This window comes from Sorex araneus, chromosome 7 (assembly GCF_027595985.1).
Source record: "Sorex araneus isolate mSorAra2 chromosome 7, mSorAra2.pri, whole genome shotgun sequence".
In the NCBI taxonomy this organism is placed as follows: Eukaryota; Metazoa; Chordata; class Mammalia; order Eulipotyphla; family Soricidae; genus Sorex; species Sorex araneus.
Window position 1 is genome coordinate 6,248,412 of NC_073308.1, and position 25,362 is coordinate 6,273,773.

Below are 25,362 nucleotides of genomic sequence, written 5' to 3' on the forward strand. Positions count from 1 at the left end.
GGGCCCTGGAGGTGCACTGGTGGATAAACTTGTGGGGCGGGGAAGTTCCTGTTTTTATTCAGAGTCCTAGGGAACATGAGAGAAGAGTGTGAGGGGAAAAGGGTGTTCTTGGCTGGATGGAAGGAAAGAACGTTTTCACCCGGTGTCCCCCAGCAACCTATCCTTGCCTCCTGTATCCCAAGCTTAGTCTGGGAATCATACAGTGGAAGTTTCTCTCTCTACACTTGGTTCCTTCAAAGGCTCAGTTCCCATTCTCTCTCTCTCTCTCTCTCTCTCTCTCTCTCTCTCTCTCTTTCTCTCCCTCTCCCTTGCACACACACACACAGACCTTCCCCTCTCTCTCTCCCCACCTCTCCCACCCACCCCCATTCTGCCCCTCACAAGACACTAGTCCAGAAATCCAGCTTGGCTCAGTGCAAGACAGTGCCATTTACTCATTGAGCACTTGTGGCTGAAAAGTCAGCTGCCCTTCTGAGTCAGAAGATAACCTTGTCACGCTTCTTCCAACAGCAAAATTTGCCATGCTTCCCCAGCTGCAGAACACGATTCATCAGGTGGCACCGCCACTGCATGGCTGAGAGTCAGTCTATTGCTCCACGCGGCCCAGTACAGGACTGGGGTCAGGCCCCAGAAAGCTGGCCAGCAGGGATGGCTGAGAAGTCTCTCAGGAGCACAGATTGCTTTTTACTCCTGGATGAAGTGTTTTGAAGGCAGGAAAGTCAGCCCCTGCATTTCTTCTTTCAATGTAAGCCTCTTCTAAAGCATTCTTCTCTTTTTGTTCTTTGATCTCAGCAGGGTGGGTGGGGGAGAGTGAAAATGGAAATTGGAGAAGTAAAATTGGAAGTGTATAGAGAAGGTAAAAGAATATAAAGAGGAAAATGAAAACTGAAAACCCAAACAACCAGGGCAGTTCCTTCCTAGCTGTGTGCTGGGACATGGGAGCTGACTGGAGCCGCTGCCCCTTCAGCACTGTGGTTTCTCCATGAGTTTAGGTCTTCTCCAACCAACTGGAGCATCTGCCTATCTCCTAAAAGTCTCATTAATAAGTTGCCTTTAATGCTTTTATTTTAATACCCGTGACAGTGGTTTGGTGAGAAGCGTAGGGTTGGGGTGAGGAGACCAGAGAATTCTGTGCCTTCTCTGGGCCCATTCCTACTGAACCTCAGTTTTCTCTGTGAAAGTGGACAACAATTGTTCTGCCTCAGAGCCCAAAACACTCATACTTGGGAAAATCAGGAAACAGTAAATGTCCAAAGACAGTAACTGCCTCAGTGGCCACCCACATGGGTGACTAGGATATAGGTTTTGACCCTGTGGTGCCCAGAGCCATCAAGAAGCCCTAGGGCAGCAGGCTCACTGGAAATCTTTCAGGGGACCTCCCTGAGCCCCCACAGCACTGATATTTCCCTTTGATCCCCAGTCATATGCTCTAAAGGAGTAAGGAGACCTCAGGAACCGCTGCTGCTCAACTATCCCTCGGCCTGGCCTCCCCTCTCACATGATGTCCATTCCTTCCCATGTAGTCGAAAGACTACCTCCTTCTGGCCCTTGCAAGGGGACCTGTTGGTGGCTGTGGGCCTGGGCTCTCCTGGCCTCTCCATGGGCCCTGCATTCCCTGGGAGAGGCAGGGTGTGAGAACAATGTTTGGATTGTCTGGAAACCAAATTCTGAGGTGTCTTTCTGGGAGAAGCTGAGCTTGCTTTCTCTCCTTGCTGATGTTCCATTATTCTGAGAACTTTCTGCCAGCAAAGAACTTCGAGCTTTAGTTGTGTCTTCTCTCCTCCTGGCCACTGGGACGTCTGTCCCATAGGCTGGTTCTCCTCGGAAGGCTGTTCCCTATGCCACCTTCCCAGTGCTCCTCAGAGGTTGGGCAGAGCCACTGGCTGGCTTTGTATCCTGACAAGGACTGAGTCTTTAGGCAGTAGGCTTCTGGTGCATATGTGCCTTCGTTGTCTCTTCCTACCCTACCTCGTAGAAGTTCAGCTGAAGAAAGCATTGCATCTTTGTTTTGTTTTTGTTTTGGGGCCATACTTAGTGGTGCTCAGGGCTTACTGAGCTTACTCCTGGCTTTTCATTCAGGGATCACCTGGCAGCCTGAAGCTCATCGAAGGTACCAGTTGTCAAACCCAGGCCAGTTGCTTATAAGACAAGCACTACACTCTACATTATCACTCTGACCCCTGATTGGACCTTCTATATAATATAGTAATACTATCTAATGTAGAAAGAAAATTTTAAGTTGAATTTCCATAAAGATTTAAAATCCTTTATTTATGGGGGGGAAGGAGGTGGGGTATTGGGCACCAGCACTGCTCAGGGTTCACTCCTGGCTCTGTGCCCAATAAATATTCCTTGCAGTGTTTGGGAGCCCATATGTGGTACTAGCAAATAGAATTGGAGTCAGCCACGTGGGAGACAAGTGGCATAACCCACATACTGTGTCTCTGGCCCAACATTAAAAACTTTAAAGGGTCTAATAGCCAGAATATATAAAGGCCTTTTATACTTCCGCAATAAAAAGCAGATCCAGTTAAAAATAAAGGATTTAAAGACATGTTTCTCAAGGTAATATATTAAAATAGTCAATAACTACATATATGGCATGACATGTACTCATCTGAAATACATAGGTGAGTGGTTTTTAATTTATTCACAGAACTGTGCCACCCACTGTTGCCACAATCTAATTTTAGAATATTCGCACCCCCGTGAAAGAAGTACTGTAGCACCCAGTAGCAGTTCTTCCTGTTCCCCTTTCTCTGAGTCTCTGGCAGCCATGCAGATGTTTTCTATTTCTATAGATATTCCAGTTCTGGACATCTCTTGTAAATTAATTGATACATCATGGAACCATTTGTGATGCTCTTCATGCTTAGCCCAGAGGTGCTAGCAGGGCATCATGGCAACATTTTGGTGATTTCAGACCATCAGAACAGCATGCCGAGGGGGCCATATGGTGCCGTCACTACTTAAACTGTCTCCCCTGCCCTACTTCAAGTTTGCTTATTCTTGATTTTCAGGCCACATTCAGCAGTGCTCAAATTTCAGAAGCTACTCATAAGACTTGCGGTGCTCAGAGTTCATGCAGTACTGGGGATCAAACCTAAGTCCCCCACATGCAAAGGCCTTGAGCCATCACCTCTGCCCCACTTAATTTCTTCTTTCAGCAAATACTTACTGAGCACTTCCATGTACCAGGAACTGTACCAGATGAGGGGGACAGAAAAGTACATTTAAAAATCCAGCCATGGGGCTGGATCAATAGCTCAGCGGGTAGGGCAATTGCTTTGCACATGGCCAACCTGGGTTCAATTCCCAGCATTCCACCTGGTCCCCTGAGCACCGCCAGGAGTAATTCCTGAGTGCAGGACTAGGAGTAACCCCGGTGTATCACCAGGTGTGACCCCAAAATGCAAACAAACAAACAAACAAAAAATCCAGCCTTGTCCTCAGTATAGTAATCTCAGTGCTATAGATGAGGAAATTTATTTCCATCTGATAGAAATTGGGACTCAGGAACCTGAAGTGTCTAGATGTTCCAACTGGTGACAGGCACAGAGCCGGACTAAATTCAGGCCTCTGCAGTCTCATGTCTTTCTCTCTCTTGGGTGGGAGTGAGGCTTCCAGCTGTGCTGCTCTCCACCAGCGGTGCGCCGGAGTTCCTACATGCGGTGTAGAGGATTGATTGCCAGGCCCTGTATATGCCAGGTATCATGTGCTCAGCCCTTTGAGCATCTCCAACGCCCTAGAATCCTTTCCTGTATTTTGTTTGGGGGCCACATCTGGTGTGTGCTCAGGGGTGTGTGCAGGATCCCTGGCTGGTACTCAGGGATCACTCTGCAGGGCTCAGGGAACCATATGCAGGGCAAGGGCCAGCCCTGCTCTACTACTGATCAGGTCCCTAGACTCTTTCTTACCATAGAAAGAAATGCCTGTCTTTCCTTTGTTTTCTGGCTCTAACACAGCACTTTTCCCTCTTACTGATGCTCTGCATTCTTGGTCTTGCATCAGGTGGGAAGCTCAGCCCTGTCTAGAGGCATTCCCCAGGCTCCGGAGCAGTCCCTCTGAGGGAGTCCACCTCTGAATCCCAGTTCCATGTGGCTCTAAGCCCATGTTTCAGAAATAGAGAAGGTGGCCAGTGGCCAAGCTCTTGTCTTTAAGGCCCTGATTTTGAGCCCAGTCACTGCTTCCCCAAAACATTCTCAGGCCCACCCAATGATGCATAGCAGGAATAGCCTTTGTTTAAGAAAAAAAAAAAAAAACACCAGGGGCTATAGGTGGTGCAGTGGCTTAAAGCCTGAATGAGGCCACAAGCCCCTGAGGCCACAAGTCCAAACCCTGATGCCACTACATGTGCTGACGTAATCCTGGCAGCCCATTTTCTGGAAGCTTAGGTAAGAGGAAGCATAAAAAACATTTTGTTGGGTAATATTTGGTGGGGCCACACAGGTGGTGCTCAAGGGCTATTCCTGTCTGGGTGTAGGGGGTGGGAGTTGGGGTCTACTCCTGGTGGTGCTCGGCTGGACCCAAGCCTTTTACTGTGAAGCTTATGCCCCTCCTGTTGCATAGCTCCCTGTCCCTTGTAAAACTTTTTTTTGTTTGTTTCTGGGTCACACCCGGCGATGCACAGGGGTTACTCCTGGCTCATGCACTCAGGAATCACTCATGGCGGTGCTAGGGGGGCCATATGGGATGCTGGGAATTGAACCTGGGTTGGCTGCATGCAAGGCAAACGCCCTACCCACAGTGCTATCGCTCCAGTCCCTGAAAAACTTTTTAATTGCTACTTGGGACCAGGAGAGAGTATAGCAGTTAGGGCACACTCTAAGTGTTTACCTGACCTAGGTTTCATCCCTAGCACCACTTGGTCTCCCAGCATCAGTGGGCATGGCTCTGATGGCCCCCAGAATCCGGGGGTGACCCAGCTAATGCCCAGCACTGCACAGTACAGGTAGCAGAGACCCTTTGGCCCTCACACTGAACTGCCATGCCAGCTACTGAGAATCACTGAAGGGGCGCCTGGGCCTCCTGAAATCCGCCTCCCCCACCCCATATCCAAATACGTAGGTATGCAAATGTTATTGCATAAAAACAACCTTACAAACAGCGGCTTCCTCTGAGTGGTGTGTATGTGTGATTTTTCCTTCTGTGCCTCTAGCTAGTTCGAACAGGTGGTGCTAGTTTGGTAGTTCAGCAGGACAAAGCATTGGTGTTGGTGTGCCCCATCCCATGTTTGGTGGAGGACAGAGTGGCATTCCGAGGGGTGCCACCAACTTGGTGTTTGTCCGCGCCGCCCTCCAGGTCATCAAGAAGGGGCTTGTGGGCTCCATGAAGGCCTTGCAGAAGCAGTACGTGTCCTGGGACGCGGTGGTGACAAGTGAGGAAACTGATGCCAACACCGTGTACAGTGCCCTGGAGGCCATATTCATCCATTGTCTGCACACCAAGCACATCCTCGCCAAGGAGGGAGACAAAAGGAAGAAGCGTGCCCAACGGAAGCACTCGCCGCAGCCTGCCTTTTGGACCCTCCTGAAAGCTGTCACCGACAAGTGAGCTTTGGCTTTGGGGAGGTGCTGCAGAAATGGGGTGGGGGTGGGGCCATCGCTGTGGGGGGAAATCCCAGCAGTGCCATGTTCCAGAGCACACAGGGGGCCTCTTACACTCTTTCCACTCGCCGCCCCTCTTGGCTCCTGAGATGCCACCCTGGGCAAGTGCTGCCAGAAGCACCTCGGGTTCGTGAGGAGCTTGATTTTTGAATTAGTGTTCAGTTCAGGAACCTTTTCCTGGGCCGGAGAGATAGAATATCTCTCAAGGCAAGGGAGAGCACTTGCCTTGCACATGGCCAACCCAGGTTTGATCCCTGGCACCTTCTACAGTTCCTCCGAACCCTGCCAGGTGTGATCCTTGAGCTCAGATCCCGGAGTCAGCCCTGAGCATCGCCAGGTGAGCCCCCCAAAATAATAACTCTCCTGTGGCCCACATGCTCACAACCCTCTCACATTCAGTTTCCGTGAGTTACCCTAAGGGCTCATGAGCTGCAGTCTAAGAAGTTGGGAGCACTCACACAAATGCACAGCAGGGGAAGGGGAGGGTGTTGTGCCACACCCTCCCCTGCTCAGGGGCTATTTCTGGCTCTGTCCTCAGTGATATTGGGGGGCCTTGTTGTACCAGGGATCAAACCTGGATTGGCCACATACATGGTAAGTGTATTAACCCCTTCCTGTACTGTCTCTCCAGCCCGTGGAGTATATGTTTTAATGTTTTAAGATTTTCATCAACATTTACTATATAATTTCTGTTAATAACATATAAGTTGGGCTGACAAGATAGTATAGCTGGTAGGGCTCTTACCTTGCAGCCAATCCAGGCTTGAACTTCAACATACCAGGAGTGATCCCTGAGTGCTGCAAGGTGTGGCCCACAAACTAACAAAAAACCGCCAAAAATGGCCAAGTAGAAAATGTTTTGAAAATCCTCCTCTACAACATAAAAATAGACCCAGGAACATTTCACCCTTACCCTCCCTAACTGAACTTTCTTAAACTTTGTTTTGAAATTTTCCTTTTTGTCTTTCCCTTTTTTTAGGTTTTATTTGTTTATTTATTTATTTTGGAGGTGGGGGTAGACTTAGCGGTGCTCAGGGGTTATTTCTGACTCTGCACTCAGGCAGTGTTCAGAGGACCATATGGGATGCCAGGGATCAAACCCAGGTTGGCCACACTAAAGGCAAACACCCTCCCCACTGTACTATCATTCCAAACCCTTCTGTTGGTTTAACGTCAGCAGCACAGAACCAAAATATTTTTAACAACAATAAAAATATTGGCATCCAGATATTTTGGTGCCCTTGATTAAAAAGCTGACCATAAATGTGTAGGTGATCCCCTATTACCTTTGTTTTGTTTTGTTTTGTTTTTGTTTGGCTGCACTCAGAAATGCACAAGGCTTACTCCTGGCTCTGTGCTCAGGAATCACTCCACATGAGGGACCATTTAGGGTGCCAGGAATTGAACCCAAGTCAGCCATGTGCAAGGCAGATGCCCCACTCACTGTGCTGTCACTCTAGCCTCTAGTCACCTCATCTTGACTAGGATGTTTTGAAAGATCTGATTCATGAAGGTAGGTCAGAGTAAAGCTCAGCTAGGAGACTATCAGATAAAAGTCTTCTTTCCCATGAGCCCACCTTTGGGCGTTTGCACTCTCAGCCACGGGGGCAGATGTGGGCCACTGTTAGGCTACTGTCTCTTGGCCCTGCAACAAGAGAAACCTCCACAAGGGAGGAGAAAACACAAGCCTAGTGCCCATTCCAGAAGGCCAAGAAGGAGACTCGTGTGCCTGAATGTGTAAGTGTGTGTGTCCACAGAGACAGGGACACTGGCTCCCTGTGGCCCCAGAAGCATGCGGAGAGGAGAGCAGGCCTTGCTCAAACCCCCTGAGGGGGACTGAGTGGTGCCCCCCCCCCCATGTGTGTACTTGTGGCCACATGACAAGCCTTGAGCCCATGGGCTCAGAGACTTCAGGGATTGAACGCACTCTGTCCCCACAGCATAGAGGTAAACCAGCAGCACCTCACTGCTCTGAGAATAAAATGGGTCCCCACGTGACCAAATTCCAAGTCCCAGGAAGGAGTCTTGGGGCCTGGGCTTCTGATCAATGGCTGATCTAACTGCAGGCCCACAGTTAGGCTGCTTAGGAGTTCAAAGGTACTTACTTCCCCTTCCCATCTCATCCTTTGTCTCTGCTCTGTCAGCTTCCTTTGCCTGAGGTTCTCAGCTCTCATACCTGCTGCCCTCTGTGCTGAGGGAGCAGAGGGACTGTGGGGGAGGAGGCCTGTCCCCATGGGGAGGGTAAGAGAGGTGTTTGCTCTGTGCTCAGATCACAAAGCAGCATATCTCCCTACTTACGATTTCCGCGGTGGGCATCCTAGTGGGCAGTCCAACTTGTCACGCAGGGTATTTTTTTGTTTAAAACTTCCAAAGGTGTTGTCAGAATTCAGCAAAGCCCAGATGGACTCTGTGCCAACCTGCCAAGTAAACCAGGAAGCAGCAAGCCCTGTGCCGCCCCGTCCACACCCCATTACATCAGTTCAGTCCTGCCTGCCCCAGCCTTTTCTTTTTTAAAAAATTCATTTATTTATTTTTTTATTGAATCACCATGTAGAAAGTTAACTGAGGCCTTAATCTCAGTTAAACAATGCTCAAACACCCATCCCTTCACCTGTGCACATATTCCACCACCAAGAACCACAGTAAACCTTCCCTCCACCCCACCTCCCGCCTCCCCAGCCCCACACCCCACCTGTGTAGCTGATAAATTTCACTTTACTTTCTCTTTACTTTGATTACATTCAATATTTCAACAAAAAACTCACTATTATTTTTTGGAGACCCCCCGCCCCCTGATGTCAGACCTGCTGGAAAGGAAGCATTTGATAATTCCGTGCTTCTCCAGACGGTGGCTCCCGGACTTTCCACCACTGGGAACTGCTCCTGTTGTCTCTGCAGGGAGCACTCCATGCCAGCAGCCTTTGAGTCCGGTGGGCGAGCTGACCAGCGCAGCCCGCCAGGGGAGCCGCCAGCCAGAGCCTCAGGAGGATGGAACCAGAGGTTCCCTCACCCACAAGCCCAGTGAGTCGTGCAAGCTCTGGGCGAGGCGGAAGGGCCCCATGAAATGTCTCAGCTAGTGACTCTGAGTGGTCCCTGCCTTTCCCCCATTTGCCCTGGGTCCCCGCCCAGTGCTGGGATTCATTGCCTGGCAATGATGGAGCCCGTGTTTCTGTGTGTGAGTCGAGGAGATGAGGCAGACACAGTGCTGGACACTTCCTGTGGGTGTGTCCTGTCAATTCATATCAGCCCTGGGGGGAAGCTAATGCTCATCTGACCACAGACTCCGTGCTGAGGCTCATCTGTGCCAAGACACTTTCCTAAGGCAAGACACTTTGCTCACTGTGCCTTTTTTCCCCCTGAGTCCATATTAAATTAACAGTTCATGAGCCTGCTCCGCGGCCCTGAGCACCCCGGGCTTCCCTCCCCTCCGGACTGCTGGCCAAGTGGCCGGCACGCCGACCCCAAGAGCCGCCGCCGTTCTGTCTTCCGGCAAAGGTCTGTGACGCTCCCTTGACCCGCCCTTCTGGACCCAGCCTGCTCTGCGGCCCTGAGCACCCCAGGCTTCCCTCCCCTCCAGACAGCCACCCCCAGCCCGTTGACCACTGTAGGGTTGTGGGTAAGGGGCGTGGCTTAAGAAAAGTGGGCGTGGCCTCAATACCGGCCAGCCACCACTGACACGGTGGCAGATACTTTCCCCAACATCCTATCCAAGACTAACATCCTAGCTATTCGCAAGCAGTAGGACAATAAAACACAAGACTTCACATAAGGATTGAAGGAAACATCTCAGTAGGAGACCAGGTTCTACAACCGGCAAGTAAAAAGGCAACCACTATTAATTGAGCCTATCCACAATCCTTTTTCGCAACAAAAGGAAACAGGGATACTCATCTTCAAGGGACCTCTTTCATACCACCACAACAACATGAACAAACAGCAAAAATCCCCATTGCAAGCAGAGGACGATCAAAGGAGTCCGGAAACCTCAATGGGCGTTTCCTACAAACTTGACCTCTCTGATAAAGAATTCAGAGTTGAAATCCTCAACATGTTCAATGAACTCAATGCAAAGATGGACAACTTCAAGGAAGACCTGGCAGAAGCAATACAACAGACAGCCGACAAAATATGGGAAGAAATGAGAGCAGAAATAAAAGACCTTCAAAAAGAAATGAAGGATTCGGTACATGAAATCAAAAACTCTCTGGCTGCCCTCAACAATAGGATGACTGCAGCCGAAGACAGAATCAGTATGCTTGAAGATGAGCTGCAAGAGGCCTATAGGCAATAACAAACCATGGCAAGAGACTTCAAAATAGCTCTAGCCAGAATCAGAATCCTAGGGGATGATTTCAAGAGGAACAACATTAGAATCATTGGACTACCAGAACTACAGGGAACCAACCCCAACGAAAAAGACACAGTCAAACAAATCATTGTGGAAAACTTCCCACAGCTGGACAATGCGGGCATCCAGATTCAAGGCGCCCGAAGAGTGCCAGCTAAAAGAGATCCTAACAGAAAAACCCCCAAGACATATCATAGTTACAATGATGGACATCATCCAGAGAGACACAATACTGCAAGCAGCAAGGTCCAAGAAGGAAATCGCATACAAAGGAGCACCTCTTAGACTCACAGCAGATCTATCAGAGGAAACCCTCCAAGCTCGAAGGCAATGGTGGGATATAGTGAAAAAACTCAATGAAATCAACGCTTCACCAAGAATACTTTATCCGGCTAAACTCTCATTCAAACTAGAAGGAATCATACACTACTTTGGGGATAAACAACAGCTCAGGAACTTCATAGACTCAAAACCAAACCTAAAAGAAGCACTAAAGGGACTATTGTAAGACAAGAACAACCCCTACAAGCACAACAAACCCTTGCACAAAGATGGCACAAAATCCCATAACAATAATCTCCCTTAATGTCAATGGTCTGAATTCACCAATTAAGAGACACAGACTGGCAAAATGGATTCAAAGATTGAACCCAACATTCTTCTGCCTGCAAGAAACACATCTGAATAGCCAGAACAAACACAGACTCAAAGTCAAAGGATGGAAAACAATCCTGCAAGCAAACAACTCCCTCAAGAAAGCTGGGGTGGCTTTACTAGTATCGGACAACATAGACTTCAGGTTGAAAAAGATTAGAAGGGATAGTGAAGGGCACTTTTTATTAATCACGGGATGTGTACATTAGGAAGAAATCACACTCCTAAATGTCTACGCACCCAATGAGGGACCAGCTAAATACCTACAATAGCTGCTAAGTGACCTTAAGAAGGACATCTCGAGCAACACAATAGTAGTTGGAGACTTCAGCACCGCACTGTCTCCTCTGGACAGATCAAGAAGATTAAAACTCACCAAGGAAATACTGGCTTTGAAGGAAGAAATAGAGAGAGAGGGCTAATAGATCTATACAGGGCTTTATATTCCCCCAAAAAGGAATACACATTCTTTTCCAGTGCACATGGAACATTTTCCAGAATACACCATGCGCTGGGCCACACAGCATACCTCAACAGAATCAACAAGATTGACATTGTACCAGCTATCTTTTCAGACCATGATGCACTGAAGATAAAACTTAATCGTGGACAGATGCAGAAAACCAAATCAAACACCTGGAAATTAAATAGCTCGATATTGAACAATGAGTGGGTCAGGAAGGAAATCAAGGAAGAAATCAAAAGGTACCTAGAAACAAATGAGAATGAAGACACGAGCTACCAGAACCTGTGGGACGCAGCTAAAGCCATTTTAAGGGGAAAATTTATAGCTCTGCAAGCATATCTCAGGAAGGAAGAAAGGGCCCACATAAATAACTTGACTTCACAGCTCAAGACCTTAGAAAAGGACCAACAAAAGGAGCCCAAACCAGGCAGAAGGAAAGAGATAATAAAACTTAGAGCAGAAATTAATGACATGGAAACCCAAAAGATAATCCGAAAGATCAATTGAAACCAAGAGCTGGTTCTTCGAGAAAATAAACAAGATTGATAAACCACTAGCAAGACTCACAAAGAAAGAGAGAGAGAGAACCCTTATAAGCCGAATCAGAAATGAAAAGGGGGACATCACAACAGAAACCAATGAAATTCAAAAAGATCATCAGAGACTACTTTGAAAATCTCTATGCCACGAAACAAGAGAACCTAGAAGAAATGGATAAATTCCTCGACTCCTATAATCTCCCAAGGCTGAACCAAGAAGACTGGGAGTACCTGAATAGTCCATTTAACATCAAGGAAATTGAAATGGTAATCAAAAGTCTTCCCAAAAACAAAAACCCAGGTCCAGACAGATTCACTAGCGAGTTCTTCCAAACATTTAACGAGGACCTTTTGCCAGTCCTTCTCAAGCTTTTCCAGGAAATTGAAGAAACAGAAACGCTCCCAAACAGTTTCTATGAGGCTCATATCTCCCTAATACCAAAAGCAAACAAAGACACCACAAAAAAAGAAAACTAAAGGCCAATATCCCTGATGAACACAGATGCGAAGATCCTCAACAAAATATTAGCAAATAGAATTCAACAACTCATCAAAAAGATCATACACCATGACCAAGTGGGATTCATCCCGGGGATGCAAGGATGGTTTAACATCCGGAAATCAATCAACATAATCCATCATATCAACAAAAGAAAAGATAAAAATCATATAATCATATCAATAGGATGCAGAGAAAGCATTTGACAAGATCCAGCATCCATTTATGATGAAAACACTCGCCAAAATGGGTATAGAAGGGACCTTCCTCAAAATAGTCAAAGCCATTTATCACAAGTCTATGGCAAGCATTATCCTCAATGGGGAAAAACTAAGAGCCTTCCCTCTAAGAACAGGGACGAGACAAGGATGCCCACTCTCTCCACTTCTGTTCAATATAGTACTGGAAGTACTTGCAATAGCGATTAGGCAAGAAAAAGATATTAAGGGCATTCAGTACGAAAGGAAGAAATCAAGCTCTCACTATTCGCAGATGATATGATACTATACCTAGAGAACCCTAAAACCTCTACCAAGAAACTCCTAGAAATAATAGACTCGTACAGTAAAGTTGCAGGCTATAGAATCAATACCCAAAAGTCCATGGCTTTCCTATATGCAAATAATGAGAGAGAAGAAAGTGACCTGAGAAAAGCAATCCCATTCACAATTGCGCCTCAAAAATCAAGTACCTCGGAATCAGGTTAACTAAGGAGGTAAAGGACTTGTATAATGAAAACTATAAAACACTACTTCAGGAAATAAAAGAAGACACGAAGAAATGCAAAGACATCCCCTGCTCATGGATTGGAAGAATTAATATTGTCAAAATGGCAATTCTCCCCAAAGCATTGTATAAATTCAATGTGATCCCTATAGGGATACCCTTGACATTCTTCAAAGAAATGGAGCAAGCGCTCCTGAAATTCATATGGAACAATAAGCCCCCAAGAATAGCTAAAGCAATCCTTGGGGAAAAGAAAATGGGAGGAATCAACCTCCCCAACTTCCAACTCTATTACAAAGTGGTAGTCATTAAAACAGCATGGTACTGGAACAAAGGCAGAGCTGCAGACCAATGGAATAGGGTTGAATACTCTGACATACACCCCCAAATATATGATCATCTAATCTTTGATAAGGGAGCAAGAAATGTGAAGTGGAGCAAGGAAAGCATGTTTAACAAATTGTGCTGGCAAAACTGGATGGCTACATGAAAAAAAATGGGCTTAGACCTCCATCTATCACAATGTACAAAAATCAGATCAAAATGGATTAAAGACCTCAACATCAGACCAGAATCCCTAAGGTACATTGAAGATAAGGTCGGCAAAACCCTCCACGACATTGAAGCCAAAGGTATCTTCAAAGCTGACACGCCACTGGCCAAGCAAGTGAAAACAAAGATAAATAAATGGGACTATCTCAAACTAAGAAGCTTCTGCAACTCAAAAGAAACAGTGACCAAAATACAAAGACAATCTACAAAATGGGAAAGGATATTTATGCAGTACCCATCCGATAAAGGGCTGATAACAAGGATATACAATGCACTGGTTGAACTCCACAAGAAGAAAACTGCCAACCCGATCAAAAAATGGGGTGATGAAATGAACAGAAACTTTTCCAAAGAAGAAATCCGAATGGCTGAGAGGCACATGAGAAAATGTTCCACATCACTAATCATCAGGGAGATGCAGATCAAAACAACAATGAGATATCATCTCACACCACAGAGACTGGCCCACATCCCAAAAAACAAAAGCAACCGGTGTTGGCGTGGATGTGGGGAGTAAGGGACTCTCCTTCACTGCTGGTGGGAATGCCGACTGGTTCAGCCCTTTTGGAAAACAATATGGACGATTCTCAAAAAGTTAGAAATTGAGCTCCCATTTGACCCAGCAATACCACTCCTGGGAATATATCCCAGAGAGGCAAAAAGGTATAGTAGAGATGACATCTGCATTTCCATGTTCATTGCTGCTCTGTCTACAATAGCCACAATATGGAAAAAACCAGAGTGCCCGAAAACAGATGATTGGCTAAAGAAACTCTGGTATATTTACACAATGGAATACTACGTAGCTGTCAGAAAACATGAAGTCATGAAATTTGCATATAAGTGGATCAACATGGAAAGTATCATGCTGAGTGAAATGAATCAGAAAGAAAGAGACAGACATAGAAAGATCGCACTCATATGTGGAATATAAAGTAGCTGAGAGGTACAAGCTTACAATGTTGTGATTCCTGGCAGACATTTATCTGGATTTAGTTACTAAAATACTAAAATTCAGAAATCCAAAACTATGCTGCTGCTAGTGCGGCCTCCTGACCTCATATCTCTTCATTCTCAGCAATGGAAAACAAATTACTAAATGCTTTCTTTTCAGCAGATCGACTTTAGGGGGGAGAAACTCCAAATCAATAATAGTGAATTTTTTTGTTTAAATATTGAATGTAATCAAAGTAAAGTGAAAGCAAAGTGAAATTTATCAGTTACACATGCGGGGTGGGGGGCTGGGGAGGTGGGGGGAAGGGGGGAGGTATATCGTGATTCTTGGTGGTGGAATATGTGCACTGGTGAAGGGATGGGTGTTTGAGCATTGTATAACTGAGACTTAAACCTGAAAGCTTTGTAACTTTCCACATGGTGAATCAATAAAAGAATTTAAAAAAATAAATTAACAGTTCATAAAATTCTCATTCTGCGACATGAATCAAGTTTAGAACTACACACTCTTCAGGGACTGGAGTGATAGTACAGTGGGGAGGGGACTTGTCTTGTGACATGGCCCACCCACATTTGATCCCCGACAGCCCATATAGTCCCCAAGCACCACCAGGAGTGATTCCTGAGTGCAGAGTCAGAAGTAAGCGCTGAGCATTGCCATGTAGGGTACAAAGGACAAAGGAACCACATTGCCTAATAATGTGGTTAGAAACTTGATAGACGGCTACTCCTGAGCTGGGGAGATAGCTCTGTGGTCATGGGTTGCATGCCTTGCATGCACAGGGACTCATTTTTAAGTCCTGGTTCCTCATGCTTCATTCACCACATCCTAACAGCCCTAGCACTGGCCCGTCCAGCCCAGTTGGCCGAGTATCGCTGGAACAGTTCAGTGTGTTGATCATCCAAGGGAACCAGCCCTAGGCAGCTCCTGTGAGAACCCTGTGTGGGCTCTTGTGAGCTTAGATCAGGGCCCAATAGTGGTGATGGTCTTCTTTAGAAGGTCTTATCAGGTCTGTTTTCTGTATCCACAGGGTGGGTCAGTCTCAGGATTCTCCTTCCCAGAGACTTTATTAATCTGTTTCATTGCCAAGGGCCTTTCCCTATCTACCTGCCTACATCATATTCCTCCCTAGAGATTTCACCACCTTAAATCTTTAAGAGGAAAATGGTCGGTGATCCATCTTCTGAAGCTGCTTCATGCTGACAGAGGGGCGCAGACCCTGCCTGCACAAGGGGTGAAACCTCAAGCTACCTTAGTTTTAGTGGGCTCCAGGCAATGAACTGGTTGGGTTCCTGAAGTTATCTGAAAGAAAAGATCAGATCAATTAGACTGAGGGATGGCACTTTGAAATGATTAGACTCTGAAGATGTGGAAGGTCCTTTCTGACCTAGTAAGGACAAAATAGTTTGCTGTAAGAGTTAAAGCAACAGAACCCAAAGCAACATAATGCCATACCCATTTCTGTCATAAAAACAATGGAAAAGAATAACTGCTCCACCCATGGTTGATAGAAAATGACTTCCTATGTCCAGATTTTTCTAGTGGCCTAGAAGCACCACACCACTTCTCAGGTTGGAAAAGCTGCCTATCCACTGAAGCTGTCATTTGGAAGCAGTAGATATTTATACCTTGAATATGAGCATTTGATCATTTACATGATGTCAAACTGCCAGTCCTCTCCTTGGTAAATTCCTTGATGCTGAACAAGTGTTAGGAAAGGAAGCCCAGAATTTCCACTAGGTTCATTAATGAAATAGAAAGCACAGTACTGAGTTCCTTCCCATGAAAGATGGCTTTCACTAGTGTTGGAAGCTTAGTGTAACCCTTTATCTATCAATTTTCTTTTGAAAACCTTGTTCCAATGCCTATGCTCCTCTTTTGCGGAGTATCTTAGATGAGTATTCTCTGGATGGGGTATTAATCCCATGATGAAACGAGAATTAAGAGCTGTTAAAAAATTCTAGTTCTCTCCAAATGACTGTGTTCACAGAACTAAAGGTGAATACTTAGAACCAGTTGAGATGTCCACTTTTGGCACTGTAGCCTACTGACAGGTTGGGGGAAAGCAATTAATTCTGCACTTTGAGCTGAGGTTCCCCCTACTAAAGCTCTGGCTTCCAATATCCTGGTCAGACTAGTGACAGCATGTTCAACATTGAGTCCCAAAGACTAGGCTGCTTACTTTACAGTCAGCAAAACACATTTTACCTGAATTACCCAGAAGGAATACCTTTTAGATCAAGATTAGAATACATTTACTAGATCATTCTGTAGAATTTGAATCTGATTCTTTAAAAAGGCAAGTTACAGAAACATGGTTTTCTCTCCACCTTCATTTTAAAATTTGCCTGATGGCTTAACAAATCTGACTTGTTCTTTTGCATAAACACAGCAAGATTGGAGAACTCTCCATTTTGGGGTACCCCATTATTTACTGAGAAGTCCTGGGGGTTGGGCTAAAGACAGGAGGCACACCAATAATGGCATTAATCTTATGTGGCACGTCAGAGTTACCCAGGCCTGGCCATAAATGTCCCACGATGAACTGGATGGTCTCGAGCTTTCAGGTTGAACTGGAGGTGGCCTTTTCCGTAGATGCATTCTGGCAGAAAGGAGTCCATCCCCTCCCTTTTTCAGGGCTGGGAGGGATCCTGGTTTCCAGGGTTTTTCTTGATGCTGAGTAGGCCCAGATTGTGTCAGTCACACAGATTCCCGGATTTCTCATTTTCCATAGCAGTGATGATTTCCATTCTTTCCTTAAGCCAACTGGCCTCTAGGGTCTCCCTGAGGTTTGTAGGGTACTTGAAACAGTACCTGTTAAATACCTGCTCCTGTCATTTAGACCAATCCCTTGACTCTTTCCCTGAAAGAGGGCTTTGGGGTCCCATAATTGATTTTCCTGTCTGCATGAGGGGTAGACCCTATTACAGAGAGGAAAAACTTTTGTCTGGATTTGTGCAAACCAACATAGTGCCACGAAGCATCAAAAACATACCGAAGGTACAAAGAAGAGAAAAACATTTCACTTTACTCACAGTGAGATGCAACACGCCCATTTGTTGTAGTTCCTAGCCAAAGAATCTAAAATCCGTAGAGAAAGTGTACAATTTAACATCATATTTAACCCATTCAATCCCATGTTGAAAACGTTGACTTCCCATTAATAAGAGCACTGTACTAGGAGTCCAGTGTACAATTAAACATGTCTAATTCATTTAATCCCATTTGAAAAAACCCTTGATTTCCCGCAACTTTTGAAGACTTCAATTATCTAAGAGCACTCTAACAGGAGTCCAGACAATCCATCCAATATCTTTTCCATAGATCCTACCAAAAAACATACTAGAACAATTTTTGCATGTGATTTAAAGAGTTTCTTAGAACAGTGATCACTTTCCTTCCTTCAAACACAACCTCAAACCTTCTACACATTCTTTTATATTCATTCTGTCCTGTATCTTTCCTTCAACCCATTTCAAAATCAACTTCACTTTAACAGGATCCTTTCCTTTTTCCAACTGATGATATCTGCATCCATTATCTTTCTGACTTAACACATACATCTATATTCCTTATAGTCGTCCCACAAATTTAAACTCTTATTTTACTGAACTCAGTACAACATGATTTCCCAAATTTGGACACTAGTTATCAATCATCTCATTTAACATGACAAAACTACTCTGCCATACCATTTTAAAAGCATTGTCAGTTCTATAGATATTCAAAAAACTTTAGAGTTCTAGGAAAATACAAATATAAAGATTAAAACACCCATAGACTACCATAAAACATTAAGGATCTCATACTTCTGTACGAAGGTCTCTGATGATCCAAGATAGGTATGATACCTGGTGACAAAGCTTTGCAATGAATAAAGTTATCAGAACAATAACATGCATTTTCATGTACTGGACAGACTGACTTAACAATAGTCAGTAAAAGTTCCCACATCTCAAACTTTAACCAAGGCCCAATACTGTGGCTTTAGACTATCAGGCTGACACCTGAGATTAATCTATTATAATTCTTTGCTAAGTATCAATAGAAATTTTAGTTACCGAGTCTCAGATCAAATAAAACACTTGTAGAATAAATTTTGCAACCAATTTTATAACTCTAGAAAAACATATTTTAACTAAACCATTACTCTTTGAACCTGTTTTTAACCACAACTATTTCAGCTCACATTCTAATAATCCAATATAGATGCATATGTACATTTACACAACAGCATAAGACCTTTAAACCATCAATTTTTATGAAACATGAGTAAATCTTCTTTGGCTTCAGTTCAATAGTTCTTGTACCTTAGTTAGTTCAAATCACAAGCTTTCTAACTTTATCAATTCCACAATACAAATATGCTTTCAAACACAGAAAAAGCCCTTTGGATATATATATATATATATATATATATATATATATATATATTTTTTTTTTTAACCAAACTTTGATAATAGCATAGAAAGAAAAGCATTTGGACTGTCAAATATTTATGGAAACACAAGTAAACTTTGTTTATTTTGAGGGTTTCTGTACCTCTGTTGCTTGAAAAACAGCTAACTTCCTCATTAAAATTGGCTGACGCTTATAAGATAAAGCCTTGCACTCTCTGAATTCTTATTTCACTTTTAGTTCTCTGGCTCTAGCTCTGTAGCTTTTTCTAGATAGTACAGCTACTGGAATTCAAAAGAATTTCAACTGTTAATAACTATTAATGTTCTTCCAATAAGAAATTTAGACTAAAAATTTCAATTTTGTTGTAGGTGCCACATTCTAATTAGAAATCTTTGTTTAAACCTGGTCTAACAGGTTCCAAAATCACATAGATCCTTTAAATTGCTGAACTGCATATCACTCTGATCTCTTGAGATGATCCTGTTTTCCCCAGGCCTAATTTTTACCACTGATTTTCACTCTGGCTCCAGCACTCAAGTGTTCCACATAGACAGACAGACAAACAAACAGACAGACAATAAGTTCACTAAAAACACCACACGTACATGTGCACACATCTGCAGTTGATCTATCGATCTGGCCCTTCAGAAATGGCAAGGAAAAAACTGATAGACTGAGAAAGGAAGGAACAAGTCCCCAGGGCAAAGTTAAGCCCTGTCGGCCGATTGGGAACATTGCTCCCCGTTTCTCTGCCTGACCAGCCCGTTTCCTGCTTGTTAAAAATGGGTCAAGAAAGCGCTTTTGTTGATATAAGCCGGCAAAACCTTTTCAAAATTGTTGAAACCTAAGGTGGTCAGATGCTAGCATTTTTCTTTCTTGGTCAAGACTAGTTCTGAGGCAGGGAACTAGTGACTTCTTATCAGATTTGGGGATAGGCTACCTTAGTGATATACTTTTATTTCCTGATATTATTAAACACTTAACCACATGATCTTGCATTTTCCTGCCTTCTCTGCTGATAATAATAAGCAGAACTAAGAGAAAGATAATGAGACAATTACACACACACTAAAGGCACACGCACAAAGCACACTCCTGCACTCGCTCGGACCGGTCCTTCTTTCACGAGGGTGCGCACCCACTCACCACATTCACACTGAAATTCCTGAACCTGCCCTACGGACGTCCACATTATCTTTGGTCTTATCCCCCTGACAATGGGGTTGCTCCAATGTACAGTGGGCTCTTTCTAATTAGAAGCTAGCAAACTAAAGGCGAAGCGGGGGTGATCATCAGGATGCAAGGGAATTGAGAAAAAGCAGTCTTTTAAATCAAGTACTGTCTTATACATTTCTGAAGGAATGGCTGCTGGGGACGGCAGTCCAGGTTGAAGCGCCCCAAAAATGACTATGGTTTTATTTACTGCTCGTAGATCCTGTAGCAGTCGCCAACTGCCGTTTTTCTTTTTAAAGTCTTGGAGGCGCCTCCGCTTGGGAGGGCTCAGGTAGGAAAGCAGGATGGTCAGAGTCTATAGTAGTAGAATTTGAGGAGTCAGTTCCGTGCATGGGGGTGGCCTCATCCCCACAGACTGAGGGAGCCTTGGAAACAGAGGATAAGCAGGCCATAAAGCAAGAAGAGAAAAGAAAGGGTCACTGGTAGGCTGTTTCTGCCAACTCAACAGAAATGAAAACACAGGACAAAGGGATCCAACCTTCCACCAGTGACTGTCTTCACTGGGAAGTAATTTCTGCCAGCTCGACAGAAATGGAAACACGGGACAAAGGGATCCAACCTTTCACCAGTGACTGTCTTCACTGGGAGGTAGTTTCTGCCAACTCGACAGAAATGAAAACACAGGACAAAGGGGTTCAAGCCTTCCACCAGTGGCTGCTTCACTGGTAGGCTGTTTCTGCCAACTCGACAGAAATGAAAACACAGGACAAAGGGGTTCAGGCCTTCCACCAGTGGCTGCTTCACTGGTAGGCTGTTTCTGCCAACTCGACAGAAATGAAAACACAGGACAAAGGGGTTCAAGCCTTCCACCAGTGGCTGCTTCACTGGTAGGCTGTTTCTGCCAACTCGACAGAAATGAAAGTACAGAAAGGAAAAGGTCACTGGCAGGCTTTTTCTCTAACTCGATGGAAATGAAAGCACAAAAGACACAAGAAGGGGGCAGGGGGGGACGGGGACACTCATAACAAACTACTCAGATGCATGTCTGGCCGGTGAGGAACTTAGCCATAGTGGATCAGCCTGAGAGGTGACTTTCGGCCGGTGTCTAAACGAGCACCACCCTAGACCATATGTTCCTCGTGGAATCGCAGACAGCCCAATCAGACTCTGTAACCTTAAAGGGATCTTAAGGATGCCAAGTCGTGGAGCCACAGACTCAGTACAAGGACGAGGACGTCCAAGACTGCACAATCACTCACACATACACACAAGACAAGGGAATTCAAGCCTTTCCGCCAGTGACCGTCTCGTCCTTAACACGAGACTGTATTCGAGCTCGGTCCCATACCAGGGTGTGCGCCAAGAGAGAGGCGACCCTCAGAGACACTCACTTTTCCGTGAATTCGTCGGCTGACATGAACTTGACCGGACGTTCGGTGGTCCCCTAGTGCCCCACTAGGGCGCCAGATGTGGGGTCCCCCCTGCGGGCATCATCCTGTCCCACAGGGAGGACCCTTCGTGGGGCTAAGGAGGGGACGCAACCGAACGGAGAGACGCAGAGCCAGAAGGAGGAGGAGGAGGAGAATTTATTCACAGCAGTTACAATACTTATACCTCTTGGTGGGAGGGGGCGGTATGCATGCTTGGACACCCATAGGAACAATAGTAAAATGCAGATCAGGCATGGGCATTGGGCAGATCAGGCATGGGCGTTAGCTAGTGAGAGAGGAATGATGAACTGATAAGATCAGTAAGGTCAGCAGTGGTGACCTTGTTACAGGAATCCCAAGTAAGCCTCCACTTGACTAGAGGATAAGAGCTGGGCTTGTAAAATGGCTCCCTACACATTAAGGGTATCCAAATAGGAAAGGAAGAAAGAAAACTCTCACTATTTTCAGATGACATGATACTATATTTAGAGAACCCTAAAGCCTCTACCAAGAAATTCCTAGAAGCAGTAAACATGTAAAGTCGCAGGCTATAAAATCAATACCCATATGTCCATGGCTTTCCTATACACAAATAATGAGAGAGAAGAATGTGATATGGAAAAGGTCATCCCATTTGTAATCATGTCTCAGAAACCTTGGAATCAGCTTAATGAAGGAGGTAGAGGACCTATACAAAGAAAACTACAAAACGATACTTCAAGAAATTTCTGTACATCAAAAGAAATAGTGACCAGAATACCAAGACTATCTACAGAATGGGAATCCAGTTTAATTCCAGGTTTAACCTTTTTCATTTGTTTGTTTTGGTTAGGGGGCACACACAGAGGTGCTCAGGGCCTACTCCCAGCTCAGTGCTCAGGGGTGGCTCCTGGAGCTGCTAGGACTGGGGGCTGGGGGAGACCCTCTGCTGCCAGAGATGGAATGTGCATCTCCCAAGCATGGACTGTGTGCCCCAGACTATTAAACTCTCCCTCTGGTCCCTCTGGTTAGTCTCTTGAGTGCTACCACATTGTTAAAAACTAAAAGGTACAGGGGCTGGAGCAATAGCACAGCGGGTAGGGCATTTGCCTTTCACACAGCCAACCTGGGTTCTATTCCCAGCATCCCATATTGTCCTCTAAGCACAGCCAGGAGTAATTCATGAGTGCAAAGCCAGGAGTAACCCCTGTGCATTGCCGGGTGTCACCCAAAAAAGGGGAAAAAAAAACCTAAAAGGTACAGTATGTTTTACACATCTTCATCACCAATTTTGATTGTCTCTCTCCTTCATTGCTGCCAGCCTCCTGGTGAAAAGGGACAGCTCGCCCTAGTTTGGTGTACTTTTTTTGAATTTAATTTAACTTTGTTTTTTAAATTTTATTTCCCCTTACCTTATATAGACACTGTAGTCAATCCTGGGTTGGCTACATGCGAGGGAAGTGTCCTACCTGCTGTTCTATCACCCTGACAGAACCTTGAACTTCACAATTTTAGAGCTATCTTCCTACCAAGAAGCTCAGGGTTATGGGGATGGGAACAGTGTTCCTTCTATTTGGGTTAAGAATCTTCTTTGTTCCAAAGTAATCTTTCAAGTATAGATCATGTGTAATCTTCCATTATCCCAGCAAAATCTTCACCTAGATAATAAAGAAACTAATATTAATGTTTTTTTTCCCCCAGAGTCTATGGCACTTAGGCTTAGGGTATTAAGTCAAAGGCAGGGATGTTAGTGAAAGAACTGGAACAGTCTCTGGTAGGTGAATCTCAGGGAGAGACCAGCTCATCTATGCCAGTACCAAACCTTTCTCAAGCTTCTGTTTTTATTTTTAATTTAATTTTATAGAGCAATTCACAATATTTTATTATATTTAATATTTGAACACCAATTCCACCACCATTACACCTTCCTACCACTGTATTTTGGATGTTTTCATCCCGATCCCGAACCCCAGTCCCAAAGCAGAATGAAAGAATTTATTTTGTATTGTTTGTTCTGAATCAACTGCTGAAAATGCTCCAAAAGTTTCCTTAGAGGAGAGTATGTGAAGATTGTTGTATTTCCCCCAGGGACCATTAAGCCTTTCAATAAGAGCTTACTGACATGTTGTTAAAGGCTGTGCCTGCTATGCTTTTATATATACATATATGTGTGTATGTGTGTATATCACATGTATCACTTGTCATCTTGTTGATCTTTGATTTGCTCGAGTAAGCACCAGTAATGTCTGCTTTGGTCCCTGTCACCACATGCTAGTGTAGCCCAATGATATCTGCTTGCTCCAGGAACACGAAGAGCCTCAAACCGTTCATTCAGGGTTTTGACAAAGAAGTGTGACCAACTCGTTGTTGGGCGGCCACTCGGTCTTTTGACGTCCCGTGGAATCCAGTCAGTAACAGCTCTAGTCCGGTGGTTGTCTCTGAATCGCATTACATGTCCAGCCCATCTGATTTTTTTGTTTGTTTGTTTGTTTGTTTTTGGGTCACACCTGGCGATGCACAGGGGTTACTCCTGGCTCTGCACTCAGGAATTACTCCTGGCGGTGCTCAGGGGACCATATGGGATGCTGGGATTTGAACCCGGGTCGGCTGCGTGCAAGGCAAACGCCCTACGCACTATGCTATCACTCCAGCCCCTGGCCCATCTGATTTTTGACCCGTTGGCAAATGAGATAGAGTTCCTGATTCTTGACCGTCGATGGAGGTCTGAATTCCAGATTCCTTCTTTCACTTCAGTGAAACACTCCAAGCATAGCTCTTTCAGTTCCTCTTTGGGATACCTGAATAGCGTTCTCATCCTGTTTTCGTAGGGCTCAGGTCTCTGAGGCCTATGTTAGTGCAGGAAGAACGATGGAGTCAAAAAGTTGTGGCCAGCTGGAGGTTCTTTGTCCTCTTAACCACTTCCTTGAAGCTCTTGAAAGCGTTCCACGCTGCTCTCTTCCTCCTGGGCAATTCGGGCACCAAGTAGTTTCTCATGTTAAGTTCTCGACCCAGGTACACATAACTGCTGCATTCGGAGATGTATGTTCCATTGAGAGCAAATGGAACATTAGGGACTAGTTCGTTTTTCATGAACATTGTTTTGCTGAGATTTAGCTGCAGTCCGACCTTTCGTACTCACAGTTGAGGTCGGCCAGCATTTGTGCCACTTGGCTAATGTTTGGTGTTATGAGAACAATGTCAATAGTAAAGCGGAGGTGGTGTAGTTGCCAACCATCTATATTCACTCCCATTCCTTCCCATTCCAGTAGTTGCATGATGTTCTCGAGGAATATATATTCCCTAAGTTTGGTTGCCTTCTATTTTAAACCCCATCAAATGTGAAGTGGTACTCTTGGAATATTAGCGGTGTGAGATATGTCAAGTTCCTGGTTTATAGTAGAGTAGTCTATAGGTGTCTAGCTTCCATTTGCCCATTTGGAATATGTAATCAGTGTGAGCTCTGTGCCATGACTTTGACTAATTTCTCCCTTCTAGTTGACCTATTCAGGAATGTCTAGAATAGATCAGATGGCAAAAATGTATGGTAATAGCCCTGACAGAATATACCTACTACAGAGCCTTCAAGACATAGACTTGTGTGGTGCCTTCCCTTACTAAGATCATGATGTAGTTCTCTTTTAATTTAATTTTAATTTATTTTTATTTTTTGCTGTTTTGAGTAATCCCCAGCAATGCTCAGGGATTACTCATGGCTTTGCACTCAGAAATTAGTCCTGGTAGTGCTGGGGGGACCAAATCAGATGCCACAGGTCTAACCTGGGTCGGGCTTGTACAAGGCAAACGCCCTACGTACTGAATTCCCAGTTCTCTCTTTAGACTTCATAAAAATCAGTTATACAGATTGGCATTGTAAATTCATTTGTTTTGGTCGGATTTAGGACCACTATCATCCTGTTAAATAGGAAGATAACTCAGAATTTTACTATTCAAAAGCCTGTGTGAGATGCATGTCAGAAACTGCTCATTGTGGTTTTAGGTAAGACTTTTTGTGGTTGTCCTTGAAATACTGCAGT

At 44.9% G+C, this 25,362-nt stretch overlaps 1 protein-coding gene across 2 annotated transcripts in view; it reads left to right on the forward strand.

Annotated features, from left to right (window-relative positions):
• Window positions 1-336: 336 nt before the first annotated feature.
• The window catches only part of LOC129406605 (pleckstrin homology domain-containing family M member 1-like), a 59,030-nt gene continuing 34,004 nt past the window's right edge, over window positions 337-25,362 (forward strand). The window contains exons 1-3 of one of the 2 annotated variants that reach the window (XM_055144950.1): window positions 337-745; window positions 5,302-5,549; window positions 9,481-11,523. In XM_055144950.1, the coding sequence (XP_055000925.1) occupies window positions 695-745; window positions 5,302-5,549; window positions 9,481-9,535 (354 nt within the window). In that variant the 5' untranslated portion in view covers window positions 337-694 and the 3' untranslated portion in view covers window positions 9,536-11,523. Of the gene's footprint in view, window positions 746-5,301; window positions 5,550-9,480; window positions 11,524-25,362 lie in introns of those variants that run through there. The other variant, XM_055144949.1, reaches the window with a different exon arrangement.